The sequence below is a fragment of the Eutrigla gurnardus genome (genome assembly GCF_963514095.1).
Source record: "Eutrigla gurnardus genome assembly, chromosome: 13".
Classification (NCBI taxonomy): domain Eukaryota; kingdom Metazoa; phylum Chordata; class Actinopteri; order Perciformes; family Triglidae; genus Eutrigla; species Eutrigla gurnardus.
In genome coordinates this window covers 10,126,924-10,153,061 of record NC_139936.1, presented here as the reverse complement: position 1 = coordinate 10,153,061, position 26,138 = coordinate 10,126,924, and the positions used below count along the sequence as shown (strand labels likewise).

Here is a 26,138-nt window from a genome sequence, read left to right as displayed (position 1 = left end):
GAAATACAGTGGCTATATGCACATCCAGCAGATATAGAGAACATTAACATTCTTTTGGCTTCTTGTTTCTGTCCACCTGACAAATATCCAGTATTCAGTCTGCCTTTAGCTCTGTCTTTGTTCAACAGCTGGATGTAAACGTATTTGTCTGTCTTCTGCTTGATGCTGAGAAGATATAGTGTACAGTCGAAATTTAAACAAAAAGAAACAACAATAAGCTGAAAGACATTAAACCTTGATACTATAAAAAAATATTGATTATAGCTGCGTCATAAAAGTCTATATACCTGTAGGCAAGCTCGGAAATTGTGAGCGAGCCATTGCCCTCGTCATCTTCCTCCACTTCATCTTCAGCTTTGGGCGTCTGGGGTCGCAGACTTGAGGTTTCCATGGAAACACGGGAAGGCTGCAGGTCGTTGCCTAAAGCCGAGTTTCCTCCTTCATTACTTTGCTGCTCTGTGTCTGCAGCCGCAGCCGAAGGTTTGAGCGGAGACAGCGGGACCGAGTCCTTCACAGCAGCAGCAACACCTGGCGAGGGACAAAGACAGGAGAAACATACTACTTTACGTCATACGTCGGGTTGAAAGATAACTCAATGTAGAGCAACTATCAAGGAAGTTTTCCCATGACAAGGCGAACTGCAGCGGCATCATCACATGAGCCAAACTGAACATTTTTAAAAAGCATAACATGAGATTGGGGTCGTTTCACCTCTCAGCATGGCGTGCTACACAATGATGCCGTCAGGTGGAACGGCATCATCAGCTGTAGCCGCCAGATGGAAGCTCCGATAACAACACACACAGAGGCAGAGTGACTCTGATTTCTGCTAAAGTAGATATCACTCCACTGTATCCCTTTACAGCAAATAGTTGTTGGCTGTTATATAAACGCTCCGAATGTTGTATGTTACTGCTTTAAAAAATGAGAAATATACTTTCTATTCAGTTGTTTCTCACACTGATATACTGTATAATGTCATAGTTAGTAGTTAGTTAAAAAGATAACTACTAAGAAGGAGAAATAAGAGAAGATTTGGCTGCTACAGTATTTGCCATTAATAATACTCTTTCTACATTGTCCCAATTCCTTCCTATATACCAATACTACACACAAGTTACTTATGTTGATGTTTTTTTTATTGACTAAAATGTAAAAATATTTCAGTGTCCCATTTCGTTTCTTTCGTTTTTAAACAGGATACTACACAGCTTGAGCTAAAGGAGGTCAAGCAGAATTTTAATCAGTAATTACCGTATTTATTTTTAGCTGAGCTGTTGACAGCCACACATTTATCCACACTCACTCGACTTTTTTTCCGAGTGTGAATAGTTTCTGGGTCCACATTCACAGCGTGACTGTATCACATACACAGGACTGTCATATTGTATGTAACTGGGACAAAAGGCCGATATCCGCTGTAGATTTTTATGCTGCAGTTGAATATTTTATCCACCGGATGGCGGTCCCCTCTCTCGTAATGATAGAGCACCCACAAATATCCTTGATATTAGACTATGAGTTGACACCAAAATGGTAATTTATATAATTATATACGTATTTATATATATTATATGAACCATCATTGTTCAAATGACCAGCTGTCTTTCTATTATGGATTAAGCAGGAATTTGGGGTAAAATGTCCAGTTACATACAACTCAGTCAACTAATCCAGACTCTCTCGTGGTCACACACACAAACACACACAGCTATAAACTCAAATCTCGTTAGAAAAATGTTAATGTCAAAGACTGCTGTCTGTTTGAACCTCAAGGCCAAACTGAATAATAATGAATGCCAACTGATTCAACTATGAGTTTGGAGAAATTAAAGGACAGAGAGGGAGGGAGGGAAAAACCAGAGGAACGATGTGACAGCTACCATGGAAACAGAGTCAGCAAAAAGAAGGCAACGAGAGAGAGAGAGAGAGAGAGAGAGACAGAGACAGAGAGAGAGAGAGAAAAGCAGGATCAGGAGTACTTCTGAACATTCCTGGTTGTAAAATATTGCACCAGACTTGCAATAATAGTGTGAATTAATCATAACTCATCTTCTCAAAGTGCACAGTTGCATACAGAGCAAGACCCACTTGTAATACGATACCCATTTATTATATGGAAATATATATCTCACACAAAGCATCTCAGGTCCCCCTCCAGGTGATGGACCTCTGATGAGCTCCGTTTCAATCATGTAAACGAGGAGATAATTATACTCCCAGTATACAAAAAATGACACAAACAACATGTAACTAATCCACGATTAGGAGATTTCAAGTGTAAACTTAACTGACCGACCTGTTTTTTGTTGTCTTGTGTTACTTGTGAACTACAACTGCATTTCTTTCTGTGTACCTGTGTTGCATAATGAGGGTAAATTATCCTTGAATAATCCATCCATCCATCACCTAGGCCCACTTATCCTCACGGGTGGGGAGGAGGGCCGACCCCCACTGACATTGGGTAAGAGTCAGGTTTCCAGTCAATCAAACATTCACACCTACGAGCAATTTAGTGCTGTTCTCCTAATATGCAAGTATTTGGACTGTGACTGTGGGAGGAAACCAGGAGAACATACAAACAGAAAGGCCCTACAGGAGCGAGTCCAAAGACATTGAGGTTAGGTTAATTACTCTAAATTGCCTGTGAGTGACTGTGAGTGTTCAACCCACTCCTCAGGTTCCCCGTGAGCCTCAGAAATAAGTGGGTATAGCTAATTGATGGATTGGAAAATAGACAGAGAACCAAAGGGAAAGCAGAACTTGCGTGTTCTCCTCTACGTATAAGAAAACCTATTCAAAATCGAATTACTCTAATTCCAGCATTTCAGCCTTGGAACAGCCTTTGTCTTACAGTCGTGAGGCTCCCTTTATATTTTGAGGTATTATTAGTTTGTTTTTTTAAACTATCTAATATTGTTTATTTAAAACAGAAATCCCCCAAGGATTGGTGCCAGGACTGATCATCACATCACCGCCGGGAGACGTGTCTTTTTACTGTTTATAACACTGACTGCTCTCTGTTTGCTAGCTCAGATACAAGCCTCCCCTCAAACGAGGTCATTCACACTACGAGGCGCTATCTTCCTGCGGTCCACGCTGCAAACATACTCTCATGCACACACACTGAGCATGGTTTTCCACCCATTATGCAAGTGAGGACGGACCCATTCATCTTTGTCACGCAGCCTCATCACTGACACCCAAACACCTCCAAAGTATATTTATCTGTGCAAATCTGCATGTACGCCAGAATAGAGCCGTCACTGTACTGCATGTTTACTCAGCTGTTCTCTTTGTCAACCTGATTCCTCAACTGTCGCTACCGAAACAACACACAAGACTCCCGATACTCTCTATGTATGTTAGGGATTACTACTTTGTTAACTTTACAACTCTTACTGCGATGGAGTGATCTCTCATACGCATGCCCTCTGTGTACAGTTTGAGTGAAACAGGAGCAGCTGTAAAGCATCACTGCTAAACCTGATGGAGATTCAGAGTGGGGTCAAGGACAACTCAGCAGGGTGGACATATGCCAACACAATGTGACCAGTAAGTGAAGGGGCACCCTGAGGTCTACACCGTCTACACCGTCCTAATAACATAAAATAAAATAATTCATATTAGGAGATATCATGTTAGATCAGAATACATACTTTTTATCCAAACATCTGTCAATACTTTATTTAAAACAAGGCTTTATGTCTCACACACACACACACACACACACACACACACACACACACACACACACACACACACACACACACACACACACACACACACACACACACACACTAAAGGGGTCTCAGGATGAGGGATTACACTCACAGTTGGCACCACGCGGTTGCCACAACAAACCTGGCAACCCTATACATATATATTTAAATGTGGAAATATGTGTTTAAAGCTGCATCACGATGGAATGTGGGAAGGCCTATACTCCAGTTCTCGATGTGGTGTGCTCAAGAGATGCAATGTTCAATGAAACCTCACTGAATGCCATTAAACTTGAAGGAACTGCAAGACAGTAGATGCACTATAATAAACGTGGATGTATCTTGCTTTATGTCTGACACACATCTCCGCCTTACTCTGTTCCAGCGTCTTTCTTGGAAGTCCAGCACTGATTCCGGCGATGCGTCCCCCATGTCCCACCAGCCGTACATAAACATCCCGGGCCGTGTGATTGGCTATACGTAGATGCAGGCTCCGCTGTGTTGTTATCTTCACCTGGCACCTCAAGGCCTCAGCCACTACTATAGATGGATCCTCGTCTGCTGACTCCCCTGGGTGGAATACTTCAAGAGCCCCGGCTTGTCCCTCCTCCATTTCCTCACCCTCCAGACTCTCTGGGGTCTCATCCAGTCCCGCTGCCCTGCCCTGGCTGCCACAGCTCAGGGTGTCGCCGACGTTGGATCGGCCGCTAACTCCCATCTCCAAAGTGCTCTGAAAGAGGCCGCCTCCAACATCGCTGCTGTTTCTTTGCTCAAGAACCTCCATCGCTCAGTCTGATGACAAAACTCAAACCCAGCTGTCTGCAGTAAGACCCCCACACCGCGACTGACCGGGCTGAGCTCTGAGGCTGAGATACGAACACACACACACACACACACACACACACACACACACACACACACACACACACACACACACACACCCCAACACATGAGAGAGATGGTGAGAGACATGCAGCACACACATTCTCTCTCTCCGATTCAGAGACATGGGCGGCCCTCCTGTGAATGTCAGCGATGTTAGCAAAGACTGTCGGGGCATTAGAGGAGGATCAGGCCCAAAGCTGCAGTTTCTATATATAACCAGGTGGTTCTGGCTGCAGAGGGGCAGCTAATCTAACTCTGATTACAAAGGGGCAGGCCTGACCCAGGAAGGGATGGGGTTCACTTTCTGTTCCTCTCTGTGGACTCTCCTTATCTCTGTCTTCCCCTCATTTCACAAATGTTTTTCTGTTTCCCTCTAAAGTGAGTCTGAAACAAACTTCAATCATTGTAAAACACTCTCCAAACTAATACTCCAAGCTAATATTTGACAACAGGACGATGAAGGGACAAAGTCTTGTATTAATATAACTGTTCAGTAGTTTGCTAAAGGAAAAAAAGGAGATTTGTTGTTTCATTCCCAGGGTCCCATTTGTTGTTTAGTGATGGCAGGAATGCAGATGAAGCCCCAAAATGTGAGGCAAGTCTAATCCCCATAAAACATCCATGAGTGATACCCGAAGCCAAAACATGACCTGTGTGCGTGCACGTTTGTGCATGTGTGCATGGATTTTGGATAAGAAGGGGGACAGGCTGTACAAACAGAACAAGGTCAGCACTGACCTTGGGTCAGCTTCCTGTTTCCCCTCTAATGGCTGAGATTAGTGCTCTGAATATAGGCAGTGATCCTAGACACATCTCGGGGACACTTTATCCCAAAGTCCTTGCAGCAGCCTTATTAAAACAGCCAGCTTTCAGCTGCTTAAAGGTGGTGATGTTCTCGAAACAAACTAGTTTGGATGAGCAGCTGAAATGGGGACGAATGATTAACTTGAAGGCATTGGTGGTGTTGCATTCAGATTACACACAAAGTGACAGATGCATTTGGGGAACGAAAGCTAGAGTGAAAAGTTCACACCCTGCTTACGTTCTCATCTCCATACATGTGGCTAATTTCTGTAGCTTTCCAGAACCAAAATCCAACAAGCACACAAAGCTTTTGCCTTTAGACGTAGCTGGTCGATGTAGTTTCGGTTGCTCTAACCAGTAATATGTTGGCGTCTTTTTTGAGCACTAGGTTGTTCTCCATTTTAAATAATTTAAAACTTCACCCAAGAGGGTAACATTAATGTGATTGGCCCAGGTGCAAATATATATTATTTTGGCCCTCAAACACAAGCGCACATGCACAACACTCCAGAAAATTGCAAAGCAAACAATTGCTATGTCACCATGGAGAGGCTCAAAAGAACACCGCAGCAAAAGCATCACATTTATCAACTGTAATTTAACAGCCTGCCCTGGACTCAGCGGCGAAAAGTTATCACATACTCAGATAACAGTAGGTGGGCATTTTCCAATGAGAGCAGTGCAGCTGTGGTGGTTGCATTGTCAATCTTTACACCATTGGATTCAATCCACTTGCAAGTATTAGACATTGGTCAAAAGACTGAAGCGTGGTCTTCAAACTTCCTCTGTTAAATCTGGGAAACTCTGGGTTGACCCAGGGCCTTTGATAGTTTGGGCCTTAATGTAGTGAATCCATCAGATTTTGATAGGAAACTGCAGACAAAGCTACAGACATAAAATAACAAGATCAAGATAATAAGTAAGATCTAAAGCACTTCCATCAATAGCTTCTTATTAATCCTTTTCTACGTTACCAAGTAGCATACAACACATAGAAGCAGGAAACAAGGCATTTCCAAATGTAACGTGCCATTAATCAGACTGTATCCTGTCAGTGGTGCATGAGGCCCCTTGATTTGATGACTACCTCCTGCCCCTCCTAAACTAACCAAGTGAGACAGCTGGATGCTTATGCCGCACCTTGTTGACCCTGAGCCAAGAAGAATCGATTTCCCTCTAAATGGGATGAGGGAAGATGAGCGAAAGAGCGAGAGGAGCAGAGGCAGAGAAAGTGAAGCAATGGCCATAAATCCTATCAGAAGAGGCGTAAGAGAGAAAGAAGTCCATCAAGAGTTTGAAGAGAGTGATGGCACAACAGCATGATTGTACTGTACATGTGTGAAGGCCTTAAGGCAATGAGTCGGGTCGATGCGGGAGAATGAAGGAGGGAGAAAGTGGGGCGGAGTGGAAAAGATGGAGGGAAAAGGTTAGGTAACAGGAGAGGAAGACAAAAGGTCAAGTCCTGTGTGTGTGGATGGATGGATGGATACAGATCCAACTCATCAGCAAAAACTCAGTAGTAACACCAGACGGTATGCAAACACACACACACACACACACACACACACACACACACACACACACACACACACACACACACCGACACACACACACACACACACACACACACACACATTTTAAATATTTATTTATGCCCACATATAAAGAAGTACAAGGGTTCTTGCACAAGGGACATAAACACTGCCAGTGCAGTTGACAATGGAAGACGGTCAGACACAAAACGCCTGGGCAGCTGAACGCAGTTACATACAAAATGACCTACAGGTCAGATAGAAAACAGACATTTAAGGATACAAAAAACAACGTCTCCTCCAGATTGAACGGCTACCAATAATAACTGAGACTGAGCAGTACCTGGCCAACTGTTTAGCTCTTCTTTTAGGGAGGCCGGCCATCTGAAGGCCCCTCACAACCAACTTATGCGCATGCCCCAGACTACCAAATATAAAGACTAGAAGTTTACACCTGTAGCCTAGCTGAGAGATGGTCTGCTTCAGCTGCTGATATTTCAGCACTTTGGTCAGAAAGGCCTCCTCTAGGCTGTAATCAAAGGTACAGCCGACCTCCAGAATGAGCACCTCTCTATGATTTTCATTAACAACAACAACATCAGGAGTATTAGCTGTTACATGAGAGAACATTGAGACATCATTACACAGGCTGAACATACTCGGCTTCACAGTAGAATGTTTATACAGCATGATGGAAGACCTGAAGATAGAAGAGATATCTGCTGATATCAAATCTACAATTCTGTCATGCCTACATATGTAGAGCCCTCTGTAAACATGGCAACCATTTAAGATGTGAGACATGGTTTCAGCTATTTGTTCACTGCCATGGTGTATACAGTAAGGAGCATGACTTCCTGGAAACCAGATGGACAGGTTCAGTTTAGTTGGTAAAACCTGCAGTCTCGCTTTTATAGCAAATGTAACAATGTTCTCATCCAGGGCAGCATTTCTGAACACAGCGTGTGAGACAGAGTGGTCTGCAGCTGGGAGACATGCAATCTTCCCTTGAAGTCTCAGCTCAGTCCATTGCTGCCGCTGCCTCCGTTGTTGCGCCCCCAAGAGGTGACCTCGAGCATTTCTCAGTGGGAGTAGATGTTTTGTCCCACATACATTCACAGTTGCTTTTACAGAGATGTTGGGGTCGGATATAACCTCCTCTGAGACCTCCACGGTCTCAGAGTCAGACCCCGTCCACTCCAGGGTAACATCAGCCCAGCAACACAGATCGTTCAGGTCAGGCCAGTCTGACCACACACCGAAGCCAGGAGAGCGGCTGTCCAGCTTTCCACTGGGTTTCCTCTTGAATCCCAGGAAGTTAGGCTCCGACCCACGAGCCAGAGGGACCTTGCGTCTTCTTAGGTCCAGGAACAGAGAAGCTCGGGCAAGCTCTCTGACATATTTATCATCATTGTTCAACATATTCAACAGATGGGAAAGTCTCGTAGCAATATATGTCCATTCAAAATTAGGAACACCCAGACCACCCTCACTCTTACTATGAAATATGATATTGCGTGTTGTATGTGTATTTAGGCCAGTCCATTGTCTTACAAAATATACAGTTTTATCCGTCAAATCACATAGTGATTTTCGTGGAACATGTACATTAGAAAGAAGATGTTGTACCTTGGACAATGCAATTACTCTAACTGCCTCCAGCTTCATGATGAGTGGCAGTGGGGATACATTTATAGACTCAAGTCTGCTGTAATATTCTGATGTAATTTCATCGACTTGGTCTTTCCACTCACCTGCCACATTGAATTTATGACCCAAATATGTATACGTTTCATGACGTGAGTAAACTCTGAGTGACTTATTACAAACAGTGAACACAGGTATTGTATCTGTTTTAGAGTGATACCAACGGTTCCCCCCACTCCGCCTTTCATAAAAAACTGCACATTTTGAATCTTTAACCTCTAATCCTGACCACTCCAAAAAGGAGTCTGTTCTGGAGAGCATGTTGTTGATCACAGCCTCTTGACGAGAGGCAATCTGAACATCGTCTGCATACCCCTGGACGGGGTTAGGGGAGATAACATTACAGGTGACACAGCTACAAAGCCACTTTAACCACTGGTTTAGCGCCAACACAAAGTTAACTGCGCTCCAGGGGCAGCCAGTCTTAATGCCCACTTGGAGAGGGATTGGGTCTGTGAGCTGTTTACCACAGATAACCTGTATGAATGAACCAGAGTAAACATCTTTAACAATGTCAATAAAAACCTGAGGCAGATGTATTTCCTCCAGAGCTGTTATCATGACATTATGTGCTAAAGTTCCAAATGCATCACGAAAGTCCAAAAAAACTGCAAAGAATTTACTGGACTCATGTTTAAAATCATCAATACCTGTTTTGAGACAAAACACATGTTCATTCATGCCTTGCCTGCTGATGTAGGCTTTTTGCTTGGGCGACAGAATGTCCACATCCACAAGCCATGGTAGTATTCGGGCAAGAACACATTTCATGAACACTTTATAGATGGTAGGCAAAAGGGAAATGTCTCTCCAGGTTGATGGATTGTCCAGAATATTGTCTTTTTTGGGAATTCTATGAACGAGAGCCCCCTTCCATGACTCAGGTACTCTCCTATTTTCCAAGCAGACATTAAAAATTGATGTTATTTCAGCTGCCTGCGTGGCTTTGAGATCTTCATATGAAACACCGTCCATGCCACTTGCTTTATTGTTAGGTAGAGTGCGCAGCACAGCCTCCACCTCAGTCTGTGTGAACTGCGCAGTGTCAGGGAGATAGTCTGGCTCCGTGTGTGAAACAGCGCCATGCCAGGGCGGTGGAGGGAGTGGGTCATGAATTGACGTTTGCCCTCGGCATTTATTCTGATAATATAATTGCACTTGCTCGCAATTATTGGGGCACGGAGGGGGGTCGGGATATTCGCTGTTGTTTAGGATAATTTGAATGGCTTTAGATTGTCTATGCTGCCAAAGATAGGCCAGTTTATCTCTGCTCACCTTCTTCCGTTGTTCCCGTCTCGTAGTTGTTAGCGAAGGCTGCACTGTCTCCCGGAGGAAACGCAGCTGCGCCTCAATCCAGCTGGAGGCCAGCGCCGGTGTTAAATCCTCCGGGAGCGGCTGCTTTGTCGGGAGCTTTTTTAATACCCGAACTACGAACTTCAGAAGGGGGAAACCAAAGGGTCTTCCACGATGGCTTTCAGTTGTAAGCACACCATTCTTGAAGAATATGCCGTTCAGGAGGGCTATGAGGCGGATCCACCTCCCAGGATCTGCCGATGAAACAAAGTGTTGTTTTTCATGATGTTTCTTGGACGCCAAGCTGCTCCGGAAGGTCCTCTCATAGACTTGAAAGGCCGACCATTGCTGCTCCGTCAGGGGTTTCACCAGCTCAGCGAGGTCCGTGAAAGCTGGCTCTCTGCCCAACAGGTGTTTTGGCGTCGGGTCATGAGCGTGCCATTGTTGTTGATAAACTCTCCCACTCCGGAGTGCTTGTTTGTAAGCAACTCTGATCGCCGACACCAAGCACATTGTCCAGACCGTCTTCCACAAAATCATCGTGCACATGACTACATTAACGGCGGCAGTTACGACGGGTGTAATCAGATGTTCAGAGTGCTGCGCTCATGCCGTCTACTGCCGCCATGCTGCAGCGGCACACACACACACACACACACACACACACACACACACACACAGGGAGTGTTTTGAGGCCTGTTTTCTAAATCAAGATCTTATAAATGAACTAACAACAAGATTTATGCTTAAATCAGATAAAAGGTTGCCGTGGAGATTGTCAGGAATCACAACGGAGAGAAAAGGTGACATAGAATAACAATAGCATGCAACATGTGAGTACTTTTTATAGATTACATAAATCTACTGTCCTGGGGAAAACCTTTAAATGCCAGCTACTCTGTGCTGCTCGATAGGGTTTTCTCCTGGGCACCAGATCCTACTCTTCTACCCCCTAATGGGGGAAGAACTGATCCGAGTTCAGCTGTGAGCCAGGTGTCAACACATCTAAATAATCTGCTAAACATTTCATAGAAAGAACGTTGCAATATATAATAAGGTACATTTTATTTTATTTTATATATTTAACCTTTATTTAACCAGGAAAATAAATCTCTTTTACAAGAGTGTCCTGGCCAAGACAGGTGGCTTTTATAATGCATAATCACTTTTATAATGCAACCAAATGCATGAAAAGGATAACAAATAAATATGCCCACAGAAACATACGAGGACTTAAAGAGGCAGACCCCACGGAGCCAAACGAATAACTTCTGATTGAGTTTTCCTCAATGCTAACCAATGCTTGCTCTGTTTCTGTGTACCTTCCCCTGTAACCCACACACACACATACACACACACACACACACACACAGGCATGGTTATAAACTCAGGGAGGATCATGGGAAGGGTATTTTTAGTAAGCTGTGATTGGTGTCTCCAGGGAGACAAGACTGATGACGGGATGGTAGCATCAGCTGCTCAATTAACGCTTTCTGTCTGAGGGTTGTGCATGTACATCTGCTTCCTCATACACAGGGGAGACCCCATGTGACTTTCCAGAGGCTTTTGGCAGGAGGGGGGGTGTCTGCTGATGTGTGTGTGTGTGTGTGTGTGTGTGTGTGTGTGTGTGGGTGTGTGTGTGTGTGTGCATGCAGAGTAAGTAACATCCTACCGTTGTCTGTGGCCGTCTCTTCGTATTCGTTGGTGGAGGGCAGTGCAGGTACGAGTGGCTCCATGTTCATGATGAGGTTTTTATGGCTCAGAGAATTATAGCTTCGACTTTGACCAAACTGGATTCTGAAAACACCAACATCCACAACACTGACTGCCTTGTGCGCCACTTTAATATGCAAATTATCTTCAAAGCACGTCTGTTCTACTTTCCACAATCTTGGAAAGTTTTGAGCTTCATAAATGGATGATAACTGGATCTTATCTTGTAATATCCCTCCATCAGAGGGTATTACCTCAAAATAAGCAAACAGGCGAAAGGGTAATTTCTATTTGTATGAGAAAGTGCAGGTGTTTTGTGACTGGTCCTTACCTGCACACATCTGGTGGCTCTCTCTGAATCTTAGAGCTGGCTTCTATCACCTCCTTGGCTACTCTTCCACTAACGGGGAGAAAAACACATTTATTCAACACAAGAACTACAAAGACACAATGTGCGTTTGCTGAAAAAAAAAAACGTAATGTATTACAAACATGCAAAGGTCACAAAAAGCAGCTAACAAATAACACTAACGGGTCATTGCTGTGTGTAGCCAGACTATCTGTCTATGTCACGTTAGAGACAAGAGAGTCTAACTGATACATCAGAGGAGGAACGTGTCATTTTTCATGCACTTTGCATTTGTTGCTAATAAGTTGTGTTGCTGAGCAGGCAGCGTCCTGGCAGGATGGTCAGCAGCTCCATTAGGCTGATTGTTGGGCAACTGGAGTTTCTGGACTGGGCGTCTGAAGGTTTCACCATCCAATCATTTAGTCTATTGTTGCTGAGAGTGATGGTTAGGTTGTAAATTACAGGGAGAGGTGAAACCGCTGGCATGCAGTCATCCACTTGATAGTACAAGTGGAGGGTCACATCCGTACTGTGTGCTGGTTATCAGCTGAGTGTTGGTAGTCCGGCCCTCTGCCCTCCAGGGTGCAGCGCTTTGCTTAGAGTTAGTTTAGAACTTTTAGAATTAAAATTATTAGTTATAAATGAGACCCCTGATCTGCTCTGCTTCAATTTGTGGACTCACAATTTCTTTCTTCTTTGCTTTTGCAAAAATGCCCAATTCCCATAGGTCAGAACAAACTCCCCCATATGCTGCTACTCTTTGTTGAGCCCTTCAGCCAAACTGCTTTAGCCAGCTGATGAAATGGAGCGATCTGAAGTGTAAGCCTGGTAAATAGCTTTTTCCTGCGAGACTCGGGGCTAACATGGCTTCAATAACAGACTTATATGGAGGCCTTCCTGAGGGTATTAGGGTCAGTTAACTGGAGAAGCCAAGCTGGATGTATGTGCTGATGTATGAAGAGGAGATGCAGTATTTCTACAGCATGTTGACGGACTTTCCTTTAACATATATTACACATATTTTTCAGGTCAAAATTCTGTCTGTCATTGTATTGAAAAAAAGAAGATACCATCTCTTATCAAAAGTAACTTCCTGTCTCACCTGTATCTGAACCTGCTGCCTTTGAAGAAGATGTTACTGCTGGAAACCGTCTTTATCTGACTTGACTTTGCACACCTGTCAGAGAGAGGGGAAAGAAACGCACAGAAATTAGATGCAGACAAAGAAATTCATTGTTCCAAAGCATCTGAGCAACTCATTCTCATTAAAGCATTTTCAAGAAGGAGGGGGGGGGGGGGATTGTATGTCCACAAAGCTCTGCATGGCTGCCAGTTTAGAAACTCAATTCCCTCTGATTTGATTAAGCAGCTCTGGTGTTCGTCCGACATCTGAGCCGACATCCCCTCTGTCTCTGTCCACCTCTCAGAGACACATGAGCTGCCGTCATTAGGAAGCCAATACCCAGGTTATACAGATAAGGGCTGGTATGAGATTTTTTTTCCAATGTTATGTCATTTAAATAAGATGGCATATGTGGGAAAACAATCTCAATACCAGGTCCATGCTTGTTGTATCACACAATCTTTCTCAACAGATTGACTTGGCCTGCAGATTTTACAACTAAGGGACTTCTCATCCTTGTTGGTAGGACTGCAACAAACCATGATTTTTATTAGAAATTACCGTAGTAATTGTTTCCAAAACTCATAGATAAGTTTCTATATTGCAAGACAAGGAAACGCACAAGCAAATTCTCACATTTGACAAGCTGCAAGTAGTGTTTTTCATTTTTGCTTGAATATTGACTTGAATATTGACTTGAATATTGACAATTAATAAAAACTGTTGGGGATTTACCGACGATGAACTAATTGATTAATCAACTGATTGTGTCATCGCTACTTGTTGGCTTAAAGATTGAGACTAGACTTCCTCCGATGTTGGATAACTATCTAGTGCAACCCATTGCTTTGTTGATTGTCACACTGAATTGCTTGTAACCTTGTCGCAACCATGACAGACAGGGTTTATTCTCCTTTTTTCCCCACTTTACACCATTCACCCCAAGCCTCTTTCCATTCCTGACATGCTGGCGGCGTCAATAGTCTCTGTGAATTCAGAGCAACGGCCTCGGAGCGATCAGCTGCTCCCCCAGTGAAGGACACCGGCGTATCACAAAACACTGATGATGTGATAAGAATCTAAAGTTACACATTGGGGCAAAAAGGACACAAAAGGAAAATGACAGAAACTAATTTAAAGTAGATATACATTTAAATATATTTGATAACTTCAGCCATTCATGAGCAGAAATGAGAGAGCTGGTTTAAGTCGGTGTAATTTTGGTTAAATATCTAAAAATATATGATAATGAATCTATGTTAAGTATAGTTGCTTTTGTCCTGCTAGAAATATTATTTTGAAAGCAGCTCAATACATTTCCTGGATGTGTGTGTGTGTGTGTGTGTGTGTGTGTGTGTGTGTGTGTGTGTGTGTGTGTGTGTGTGTGTGTGTGTTTGTGTTCCTCAGCTCTACTCACCTTATCTCACAGTTCAGGCTTACAAGTTAATTGGGGATGCCCTGTCCAACTGGCAGGGAGTGGTTATGGTTATGGGGAGTCTCCAGGACATGAATGGAAGCCAATGTCCTCAAAAGTGACCTAAGTAAATGTGTGTGTGTGTGTGTGTGTGTGTGTGTGTGTGTGTGTGTGTGTGCGTGTGTGTGTGTAGACGCACTTGTAAAAGGCTTGGTTCTCCACCCCACACTTCCATAAGTGCTTACACGCAGCAGGGGTCGTCGTGTGAAATGTCAACACCAGCTTCTTCTGCATAGAAAAGGACAAACAGACAGAGGGAGAGAGAAAGAGAGAGGGGGGGGGGGGGAGAGAGAGAGAGATTGCGAGAATGAGAATTATGAGATTACCAAAAGACGCGTGAATAAGGACAGGAGAAGTGCTGAACACGGTGAGAGGGAGCTGGGCAAAATGCTGACCCACAGACCTGGAGACAGATATAGTGATTTGGCCACAGTGTTCAGCAGTAAAAAGAGATTGTAGCTCACAGAACATGGGACTTTATGGACTAGGAGGAGGGATATATTCCTGTAAATGTCTAGTCTGAGCCCCGTGCGTCTGGTAATATGAGATGCCAGATCAATGCTGCCGGAGAGTGAGCGAGAGGGGAAACGCAGAGATCAATAACGTGAGAGTGCACTGGTCCAGTTCCCTTTCCTAAAGCCCCTCAGTCAGCCATATTGCTCAACCCCCTCAGTGTCACACATCAGTCATATAAGGTATGTAGTTGTGATTTACACACATGTGCTGTAGTGGCCATGTGTGTGTGGTACCAGAACTGCATGTTGATATATTATTAAAAAACTGTATTTGGTCCCACTTTGACTGGCATGCAAAAGTAATTTTACACAATGACTTGACATTTTATGATGCACATATACTATAATATACTATACTATACTATACTATACTATACTATACTATACTATACTATACTATACTATATATAATATCGGATTATTTACGGAAATAACCCCCCTAATAAATCCCCTGATGTAATCAAAACCATTTTAATTAACCATTAACATCTTATTTGTAAGCTGGGACACTAATAGGTAACTAAAGAAACGGGACGAGCTGCATTTCAAGCAAGTGTTCCATAATGAAGCCATGAAAAGTTGCCATCAGCTCAAAGTGGGACTGATAAGTTAATGTGTTCCAGGCTAAATAACAGGTGTGAGGACATAAAGGGGAAATCATGCAGTGACCCATCACAAAGTGGAAGACTCAGACTACACATGAATCCAAAAATTGAGATTGAAAAATACAATGAAAAATGTTAATATAAATAGTATACACATACGCGCACACAATCATTTTCTCAATGCAATGACATGACATGGACACAGTTATAGATTACGCATCTTAATATTGCATAATCTATAGTTGATAATGGAGCTGAACTTATTCTTATAATGGCTCTGGACAGGGACGAGGATGCCAATTGAAATTTCAACCATAGAACGTAATATTTTTTCTTGACAATGACTCAAAACAATCATTTTCACACATGAGCTAAAAATAACTGAAACGTGAAAAAATACAGAGTAAATTGATATAAAAAACAATACGACACAAACGAGATGAAGAATGCCGTTAACGATGAAAGAGGTTCCTCCAGTCATAAAGTGAGTGAGTGGCAGGACTGTAGGGAGAGGCATCAAATTGTTTTGTGCCACTATTATTACTAGTATTTACTTACCAGTGATGACTATGTTTACACACAGAGAGAAGAGACAGAAACACAAAGGTAAAACTGCATCTTCAGCCATTCATGAGTTGCCAAACAGACAGACAGACCGACAAAGTTAAGCAGAGATGAGAGAGCTGGTTTAAGCTTCTGTCATGAAGAGACTTCATGAGATCGATTGGCTTATTGATTGGCTGATTGGTAGATTAAAGAGCAACCTGGCTTATATGGTAATATAACAGTAAAGTGTTTTTAAGGCACCTGACTCAATCAATGTGGGTTGATGTGTGAGTCAAACAGCAATGTGAAACACAATCCGCTGTAGTTCTTGCAGAAAATGTACATTTATGAGACATAATGCACCAGAATTGCTGCTCAGAATCTACCACAGCTTCGGGACTGGATGACAAACATCGGGTGTAATAGATGAAACGTGTCCCAAATGCAAGAAACCTGTACTAGACCCGTGTAACTTAACACATTTTAAGTCCGTGTTTGCTTGTGTCACTTTCAAAGATGTCATAAAATGTGTCCGAACGTGGAAGTAGTGAAGGAATCTCATATTTGGGCCACAGTCGACACATAATGTGAGTGAGGAGGTTAGCCGTAACACACCCACCATCCTGTTACAGTGAATCCTGCCTGTTAAGGAGATCTGAAACAGCGACACACACATATACAGTGTGTGTGATGGTGGACAGGATTGCATAGACAAACAGTACAGTTTCATAGCACATTTATCTGATGTAAATATTACACAGATGGAGAGAGAGAAGAAAGGACGGACAATACACTTGAAAGTCAACACAACACTGAATCAAAATGAACACAGGTGGTAACTGTGCATCTACACCAAAGTCATTGTCTTTTTTTTTTTTCCAGAGAAGTACTTAAAGGTATGAAATTCAACAACAAATCCCTCTCAATCTTCACCCACTAGAAGTGTGTGGCAGCTCCGTTACCTGCAGAAACCCTGTCCTTTGTTTTTCTACTTTCTTCTTCATTTTGCTGTTCTAGACTCTTTTGGGTGTTACCAAAGAGAATGTGAATCCAATGTGAAGTTGAAACCAATAAGTCAATCAGCAGGATGTGCAGCCTGTTCTATTCCCAGATCAAACATCGCCACTTTGGCTCACAGACCTCACAGGGCTGACACAGACACAGAGAGAGCACACAGCCTGCAGCAGGATGAAGCCTCGAGCTGCATTCATTCAAAGATCCGGCACCTTCCGGCAGATTTGTGAGGAGGTGTGGATGTGTTTATTTGCCACCGCCGCAGACCGTGACTACATATCATACCTTTAACGCCACAAATGTTAAAGGTTGACTATGACTTAAAGACTATGCAATTCATCATGAAATTACACAGCATATTTTTTCTTTTCTTTTCATTTTAAAGGAGAAGCAGGATGTAGGAGGAGACACTGCACTCACCTCTTTCTGAACCCCAATCACATAAAAGGTTTTCCCTTCGAACTTCAGCTTGCTAACATCGGCCCTGCAAAAAACAATAATACTAAAATAAAATACCTACATGATCAGGAATAAAGAAATAGATTCCACTCAAACTGAGTAAAATAACATCATTCATCAGGATATGATTAAAGGTGGTGCTATATGATTATTGTTTCATTTGTCAGTTCTGATAAAGTCCTTAAAGTCATGACATGATAGCCTTCTGTAAAGAGTGGGTGTTTACATTAAGACCGTTTTACAGTGATGGAATGAAACTAAGTTATTTCTTCATGTACTGCACTTAAGTACAATTTTGGAGTGCTTAAACTCCAGTGAGGTGAATATTAGTAGTTTTAATCCACTACATTTTTTAAAATTTGAATTTCGGATTAAATTTTATTCAAAGCAGATATTCATTTTATAAAATATGATGCATTTTTATAGATTAAACTACCCAACAGTGCATAAAGTAGGTGAGTTAGAAATGGGTGTGCCTTGACCAGCTGCAAAATGAGGTATTGCTATTTTTACACAAGTAAAGGATCTCTTTTCAACAATAGATCCTGACAGTTTTGGATATGCTTGGTTTTTACTACATGGTGTACCAGAGTACTTCATTGTGTACGTTACAAAGTTCAAACAATAAAAACATCGCTACATGTTCTCAGCAAATGATCGAAGCAAGATCAGCTTTCATTGAGTTTAACTTCTAAAGCTTCCGATTTGAAGTTATTGTCCTATGACTCACACATACAGCAACTGACTTCTTCAGTGTACAAGGGAACACAGCTCTGCTACATCATTTTAAATTGTTGTTATTAAATTTATATGTGTGTATATATATATATATATATATATATATATTAATCTCTGTGATTATGAGATGAAATGTATAAAGAGAGTGTGGTATAATTGGATTTGATAGAGGCTACACATTTAATACCCATGCATATAGATTTACTTATCAAGAATTTGGACAAATATGTACCATTTAAGGAGGTGGATCCTCTTGTTTCCCTGGAAGACCACAAAACCTGTGGCTGTGAACCCGAGAAATGCTGTGGAGCCTGTGAAATCCTGCAAACACACACACACACACACACACATGCAGAGTGAGCGGCAGCCCACGGGCATTATGGGATACAGGTGGATTAACAGCGGGGAGGCAAGTGGGCCATCAATAATCTCCATGGAAATGGCACCTACACATTTATTTGTTTCAAACTTCAAAAAACCCTCATTTGCAGTAACTGACATCAAGAACAAGCCACAGGAAATAAAGAACATGTTTGATATAATGAGGCCAAATGAAAGCAATAACAACTCCAGAGTAAGATCAGACACAATATGTTCCCGTCACTATTCCACGTCGCTGTTTAGCATCTGTAGACATCCTTTACTCTGCTCATGTGCCTCCCTGCATCTCTCTCTATTCCCCTCAGTTTTTTCCGATTCTTAATCTTCACAGATCTGCATGTGCATGATGCAAAAACAGCCATTTCCAGCAAACCAAATTAAAGACAGCCCCACTGACATGAGCCGGGGAGATAAAGGGCATCCTCTCCTACAGACAGAATTTAAATATCTCCTTAATCTGCACAGCGTGCTTTGATACGCCTGCCCGTGGGAGGTTGTCCCGGTTTCATACTATGTCTGAGTGTGGACAGAGAGGGCAGCAATAAACCGACAGCTAGCTGTAAAATAATTACTTTTCTTTATCAGATTCGGTCAGTTTCATCCATCACGATTGAACCAAAGGAGCACGAAGAGAAACGTACAAGCAGCCATTATCGCCGTATAAAGCCAGGTGCACATTTAAGCCTCAAATGAAGCACAATAATAACAGTATATTGAGTAAACGACATCAACTTGCTGAAGCCATGATGTTCTCTGAGGAATCAATAAGAATATTTATTCCTGAAAGTGATGGTTTCTGCACATAACAGATTTCTTTTTTGTCTTTAAATGTTGCCTCGGGTGTAAACCAGCAGCTGACTTAGACCTTCACTCATCTCACCTCTGTCTCACATATTTCGACCTCTCAGGTTTGCTAAAAAGGTTGCTGTCGGTCAGGGCATTAATGTGTGTGGCCGTCCGTTTAATATGCAAATGAATGGCAAACAAGCAAGGGGTAAAGAGGACAGGTGAGTTGGCACTGTTACCCTACACTGAAGCCAGATTTTTACACTGCATTAACAACTTTGGTAAGTATTCACACCTGTAAATTAAATGGCTACAAATTCAAAATAAGTTGATGCCAAAAGTATGCTTTTTTCATTATTGGCCCTCAGATAATATAAAATAAAAAACATTAACTTTACAGTGACAAAGGAAAGCCCAACTTTGTACTTTAGAGATCAAATGAAGTGTAATAGTAAAATTGTTATGGCTGTAACCAGAAGACCAACTTCCACAATGAGTTTGACCATTAATAAATAGGTGTATATTATTATAGTTAGTATTATGTTTAAAGGAATGATGTTTATATACAAACATATACAGTACATACTGCATATAGACAGAGGGACAGTGGGCAAATTGTGACAAAGGTGGACATATCAGGTGGAGGTTATATTCTGTAAATTGACAATCAACAAAGTACAAAAATAATTTGGCACTAATCCATGAAAAATGAATTGTGGCAACACTACTAAAGATAATTGAACCACTTTGACTTACCTTGCATGGGTGAGGGTCGACTCCGTACGTCTCGAGGCGGTGAGCCCTTTGGAGCATGCTCGACTCTGCAACTGAAGAACATTGGCCTCTAAAAAGAGAGGAGACGAGAGTTTAATTTAAAACTCAACACGTTGATGCTGTTAGCTTATGTCCCGGTCTGTTTGGTGACGTCTTTGTGTTGATTTAATTCAACTTTTCTTTTTGTTCCTTCAGAAGTCAAAAAGTCTTCCATCAGAAAGCAGCGATGGTGCCTGCAATGGATACATTTGAGCGAGTTCGGCCCAGTTTTCTATGCACAAAAATATCACATAGAGTTAAATGTTAAAGTAATGGAAGAGCTGCTTGAAAATACAACTCACAGACACACACACAGTGTAGCCCATGTGTGAATCACCTGCAGTGTGTTTCTACGGCTCAGCAGTAATCTACGTGCTGTTAATTCTGTCCGACAGACCCTTTGGGACCGACAGAGGGCACTTGGCATCATCTGCCTCTGTGATGTGGGAAATGAAGGATTTGTCTTTGATGTTGCTATAATCGCCGTAAGTGTGACGGTCACAAACCTAGCAACATCGCTCATCAGCGAACGATACAAATAAACACCCCGGGGGAGGGATTCATGTATAGAGTCAACCATGTGATCTTATGATTTAGGAACTTATTCTGCCCTTGCAGATTACTGAGTAAGACTAAGAATGGGGCATTAGTTTTAAGTCATTTTTAATCTTATTCACTTTCAATAATGCATGAACCTTTGCATGCATTAATCTCCTCTTCTTTCAATTCAGTCTTTTCCTCGTATTGTGTTTTACTCCACATCTGACTTCCCTGCGTAAACAGCGTTTGACTTTTTTTTGTAATTGTAAATCCTGTAGTGGCAAGCAAGGTTTCCAAACTAAGCTGCAAATAAATAATTCATGCTCATTTCTCTGCGAATTAATTTCCGTTTTTTTTTTAATGTACTTTCAACTGCTGTACCTTCTGCAATTCAATGCACCATAAATCTCTAGGTATCATCACATTCTGAAAACACAGATCACAGGACTGAGCATCCACGCATGTCATGTAGATCAAACAAACGCAATAAACAAACAACCACACCAGACACAAACAAACACGTGCACACACACACACACACACACACACACACACACACACACACACGTCTGTTTTTACCTGAGCTCGCTCTTGTGTATTTCAATAATTTTCCTCTCCAGTTTGAGGGACTGTTTAGGGAAGAGCTTGAAGTCTCTGATGTAGTCTGACGGGTGCTCCTCTGGGTCGTAGTCCCCAAGCTCGGCTGAAGACAGAGGGTGACACCAGTGTGACATTGGTCTAGTTAAGGTGTGTATGTGCTACGTCTGTTTCAAAGGAACAATTCAACATGTTCAACGACTAGGAATTTGGGGAAATACATTGATATGCTTCATGGTGGAGCGTTAGATCAGAGGATTGATATCATTTCTTGTCTGTACTGTAAATATGAGGCTGGAGCCCATAAGTTTAGCTGAGCTTAGCATAATGACTTGAAACTGGGACATGGCTATCAGTCCGAAGGTAACAAAATCTGCTTACTAGCACCTCTAAAGCTCACAAATTAACACTTTGCATCTTGTACTGAAGTGCAAAAGCATTTTCTTTTAAATGCCAGACAACATCTTGTTATGGTGCGGTGCTTTCCTGATGTCTCCACAAGTCGCCTGGTAACTGCTTTGAGCCAGAATGTAGTCTGACATGACATGTGTATAATACGAGATCTAGAACTATTCCTAGTCTGTTTAACAGATTTGTGACATCAGCAAATCTGGTGGTTGCTCAAATTCAGATGAAAACTGAAAGGAAAAAACTTTTTCACAAAAGTTTTATATCCACAGGAGAGAATAATCATAAGCAGCTGAGATAACCCTGATAGATAAATAATTCCCTTATTGAATGCAGTACAAAGCACCTAAAAGACACTCATTTCTTTTTTTAATCCCTTCTTAATTAGAAGTCATAATAAAGGTTAAATCAGAAACTTGCCTGCAGTTAATTAAACCGTAATCCTCAACCCTATTCTTCAGCTGTGTGATCAACACCATGACAAAGTGGGACAGGGACATGCCCTCGTTAATCACAGCAGCCAATGATACGCTGCAGACACGCTCTGGGTCGGGATAACTCAGCCAGTCACGCGGCGCTCTCTGGGGATAGCAGCCAATCAGAGTGTTTGCACAGTTCAGAGATTTGTGTATCCGCCAGAGGGGTTCATTTATACGATACAGCTCGGCTAATTCCACGCGTAATCCATATTAAAGCAAGTGGCTCTGCACTGTGATTCAACATTAAACCGTTACCGATAATTAACTGAAGAAAAAATGTGTTCTTATTTCTTTTTCAAGCGGTTCGTATACATCTTGATGCATTTTAAAATGTAGGATTACAACACCACTCTAATGACTCAAAACGTAGCCAGTAAATGAGGTGGAGACCAGACAGACGGAGGTCTTCCTTCAGACATAACCTAGATATATAAAGTGTTAAAGCAACACTAAGAGGTTTTAGTGCCTTAAAATAATGTTTCCAAAATAGTTTCAGTGGTTCATCACCTCAAAACCTGGTGAACGGCACTTCAGCATTCACACTATGTAACTTTGCCTCGTCGGCTAGTGGTTTTGTAGTTCTAATGAGACTACAAATTTGACCTGCTTTACGGCAAGCGTTACAAAAGCCGGTAGGTGGAGGCTCTGCGTGGAGATCAGTGGGAGAACACTCGTTTCCAGAGCCGGTTCTGCATACAAACAAATAACGTGCGTGCGACAGTAGGCTGCGGTAGGCTAAATTATTTACGACGGCAGTAATAGACAATTCCGCTTCCAACCTGTAGGGGGACCAAAGAGGAAAACTTCTTTAGTGTTGCTTTAAAGGGACAGTCAAGTTGGAGACATCGGCAACACTTGGAGTGACTATTTAGGAATGCACCGTAGATAAATAGATCGTAAAATGTGCATTTTTGATTTCAGTGTGAACTTTAACTAAGTGGAGATTCTACGTTACAGATCACTAAATCCAAATAGGTGCACCACACTAACTAGTTCTCATGTATTAGAAAATAGCAGGCGTTGCGGTTGTCAAGCTGAGCGAACCAATCGACAAAGCTAACGTTAGCTTGCAAATATATAACTCTACTAGACGTAAAGATGATATAAAATATGGCCTTTCCTGCTGTAAACTTGGAAGATTTCTAATTATTATTCATAAAATTCTCATTGAATAAAGGCTGTGGTTACGTTCAGCGTGACAGATCTTTTTGGGTACGCTTATGCTAGTGAGCTTTTTGGCAGACCAGATTTGACTGCTTATGTGTTGTACCCCAATGACATGACGTGTAACATCTCATCTTTTTACTCTCCTTGATGCATAAAAACACTTAATGCTAAAAACGACAGCATAAATAACTGGCAAGTGTGTGTTGGATTAGCATAATCAGATATTTCCACTCATTCTAAGCTGCACAGGCTTATTCTGAAACACACTAATATATGCATACAGCATATGAATAAAACAAAGTGCAAATTTACAAAGGCTTAGCAGGTAAGTTCATATGACGGGCATCAAATACCTACAGTGACTGAACAGAGCGATTAAAACAAAAAATACAGTATTTATAAACTGTGATACAAGAAGTACGCTATGAATCTGCCAGATGTCTGAACACTGTTAATTGCAAAATTTACGTAGTATTTGTACTTTGTTCAAATTAGTGCAAATCCAACACAGCTAGGGAAAGGAAACAGGAAGAACCGGCTCATATTTAAATGGATAGAGGGAAAGATAAGAAATAATAGTTATGCTAAATCACCAGTAAGTTAACTGCCAATACATTTAATTCAATCTGGCTGTCACCAGGCCTCACCCTGTATGATGCAGGCTCCCAGATATGCAGCTTCAGCAAAAGGACAGAGGAGACGACCGTGGTAGATATCTCTCTTCAGCTGGAGGTACAGGAGATACCTGGACACACAGAAAAAACACACGCAGTTCAGGAAAAACCCACAGTGTCACTTAATCTAAATGTGCTTTACATTTGTTGCTAAAATGTAAAGTGTATTTGAACCACACTATTTCTGCACCACTGTTTTTTAAATATGTTTGAAAATTTCATGTGGATGTACATCATCGGTTATCCTTCCTGCATCAATCATCTGTGTGCATTTAGTATTTCTCTGGTAAAATGAGCTTTAATTACAGGGTGTGAGATAAGCCCTCCAGTAATAAGTACCGTTGTGTCTCACAACCATAAAAACATGTCATCTCTACATTCAATATTTCCAGATGGTTAACAATAACATTCATTAAACCAAAACAGTCATTCATTGACACCACGCTGTGTTACTATGGCAATAAGAGAGTATGTTGTTATGGAAATAGTGACCAATACAGCTGCAACTGGTATTATAGTTACTATGGAAACGGAGTCAATGGAGGCAAGTTGAGGCATACTGCTGACATGCGGATCTTTTTCTAATGGTACCACCGAGGAGACAAGAAATGACAGTGGTACTGAAACTATGGAGACATGTGTTGCCATGGATACAGGTGAGTCTCCATCAGCTACTCACACCAGTCGACCGACTCATTAAACTTGTTTTCACTCAAGCAGCAGAAAGAAAGCATGAAAAATTGAATGGAGCGAAAAGCCTGCTACTACAGCTAAATTGTTTTATTAATAGTCGGTCTGTAGCCGCATAAAAAAAAACATAGCTAGCATTATTTACATGACCTTCTCAGTTGTGTTTAATATAATCTTCTCTTTATTTTTATACTCAGTTTCCTCATCTCTCTGTCTTGTCACCTTCTATTTGCTTCCCTGAACTCCTCTTCTTGATACATCCTGTACACACTTCTTGAAGTCTATTAAGACAGTATATAAAGAAAAATGACTACAAAATGCAAAGTCTAATAAATGTATTCATCTTGCATGTGGTTTAATTTGTGTAGGTCAGTTCATTTATATCAAAATAGAAGCTAAAACTTTTCTCTGCATTGATGCAGAATCACCTTATATGTATGTGATTAATAAGAATACTGAGTTGGTTTTTCATCTCTGGGGAAAAAAATTGAGGAGGAAAATGGCTTCATATCACATCCCGCAAACTGGAGCAAAAGCAGCGTGCACACGCACACACACACACACACACACACACACACACACACACACACACACACACACACACACACACACACACACATTAGGATAATAGCTTTGGGGATTTTGATGATGGGAAAAAAAAAATCCCTCTGGAAAAAAAAAAGCTTGATATTGAGCACTTTGTTGGATTTCACCACTGACTGCAGTTCCTTCTGAACTCTCTCACTTGTCCACTGCACACTCATCAGTAGCAATGCAGTGTAACGGCCCTCCTTGAGGACTCTGAGATGAGGTTACTCTTCCTTAAAGCTAATAAAAACAACGTATGCAAATGTTTAAAAGCAAATACTGAAGGACAACTCAGGGAAGGAGGAAGCTGAGAGAGAGAGAAAAAGGCAGTGAGGTTTTAATGACATTGATGATGTACAAACACTGCTTTAAGTGATACAAGTTGAGGACAGGGAGATAATGCTGACATGAGTTGAGAGACACCAGCCGAGTGGGCTGCAATAGGAAGAAGACAGACAGACAGAAGGGAGGGAGGGAGGGAGGGAGGGAGGGAGGGAGAAAACACCTTAGGGGTGAAATTACAGAGAGACGGAGTG

At 41.9% G+C, this 26,138-nt stretch overlaps 1 protein-coding gene across 1 annotated transcript in view; it reads right to left on the bottom strand.

Annotated features, from left to right (window-relative positions):
* frmd3 (FERM domain containing 3) overlaps nucleotides 1-26,138 on the bottom strand; it is a 49,364-nt gene that overhangs the window by 5,639 nt on the left and 17,587 nt on the right. Inside the window, exons 5-14 of the mRNA XM_084025078.1 lie at nucleotides 24,298-24,395; nucleotides 21,579-21,702; nucleotides 20,403-20,490; nucleotides 18,712-18,800; nucleotides 17,703-17,766; nucleotides 14,742-14,830; nucleotides 13,108-13,182; nucleotides 11,988-12,056; nucleotides 11,616-11,740; nucleotides 288-528 (exon numbers count right to left, since the gene is read on the bottom strand). Coding sequence (XP_083881204.1) covers nucleotides 288-528; nucleotides 11,616-11,740; nucleotides 11,988-12,056; nucleotides 13,108-13,182; nucleotides 14,742-14,830; nucleotides 17,703-17,766; nucleotides 18,712-18,800; nucleotides 20,403-20,490; nucleotides 21,579-21,702; nucleotides 24,298-24,395 — 1,062 coding nt within the window. The remainder of the gene's footprint in view (nucleotides 1-287; nucleotides 529-11,615; nucleotides 11,741-11,987; nucleotides 12,057-13,107; nucleotides 13,183-14,741; nucleotides 14,831-17,702; nucleotides 17,767-18,711; nucleotides 18,801-20,402; nucleotides 20,491-21,578; nucleotides 21,703-24,297; nucleotides 24,396-26,138) is intronic.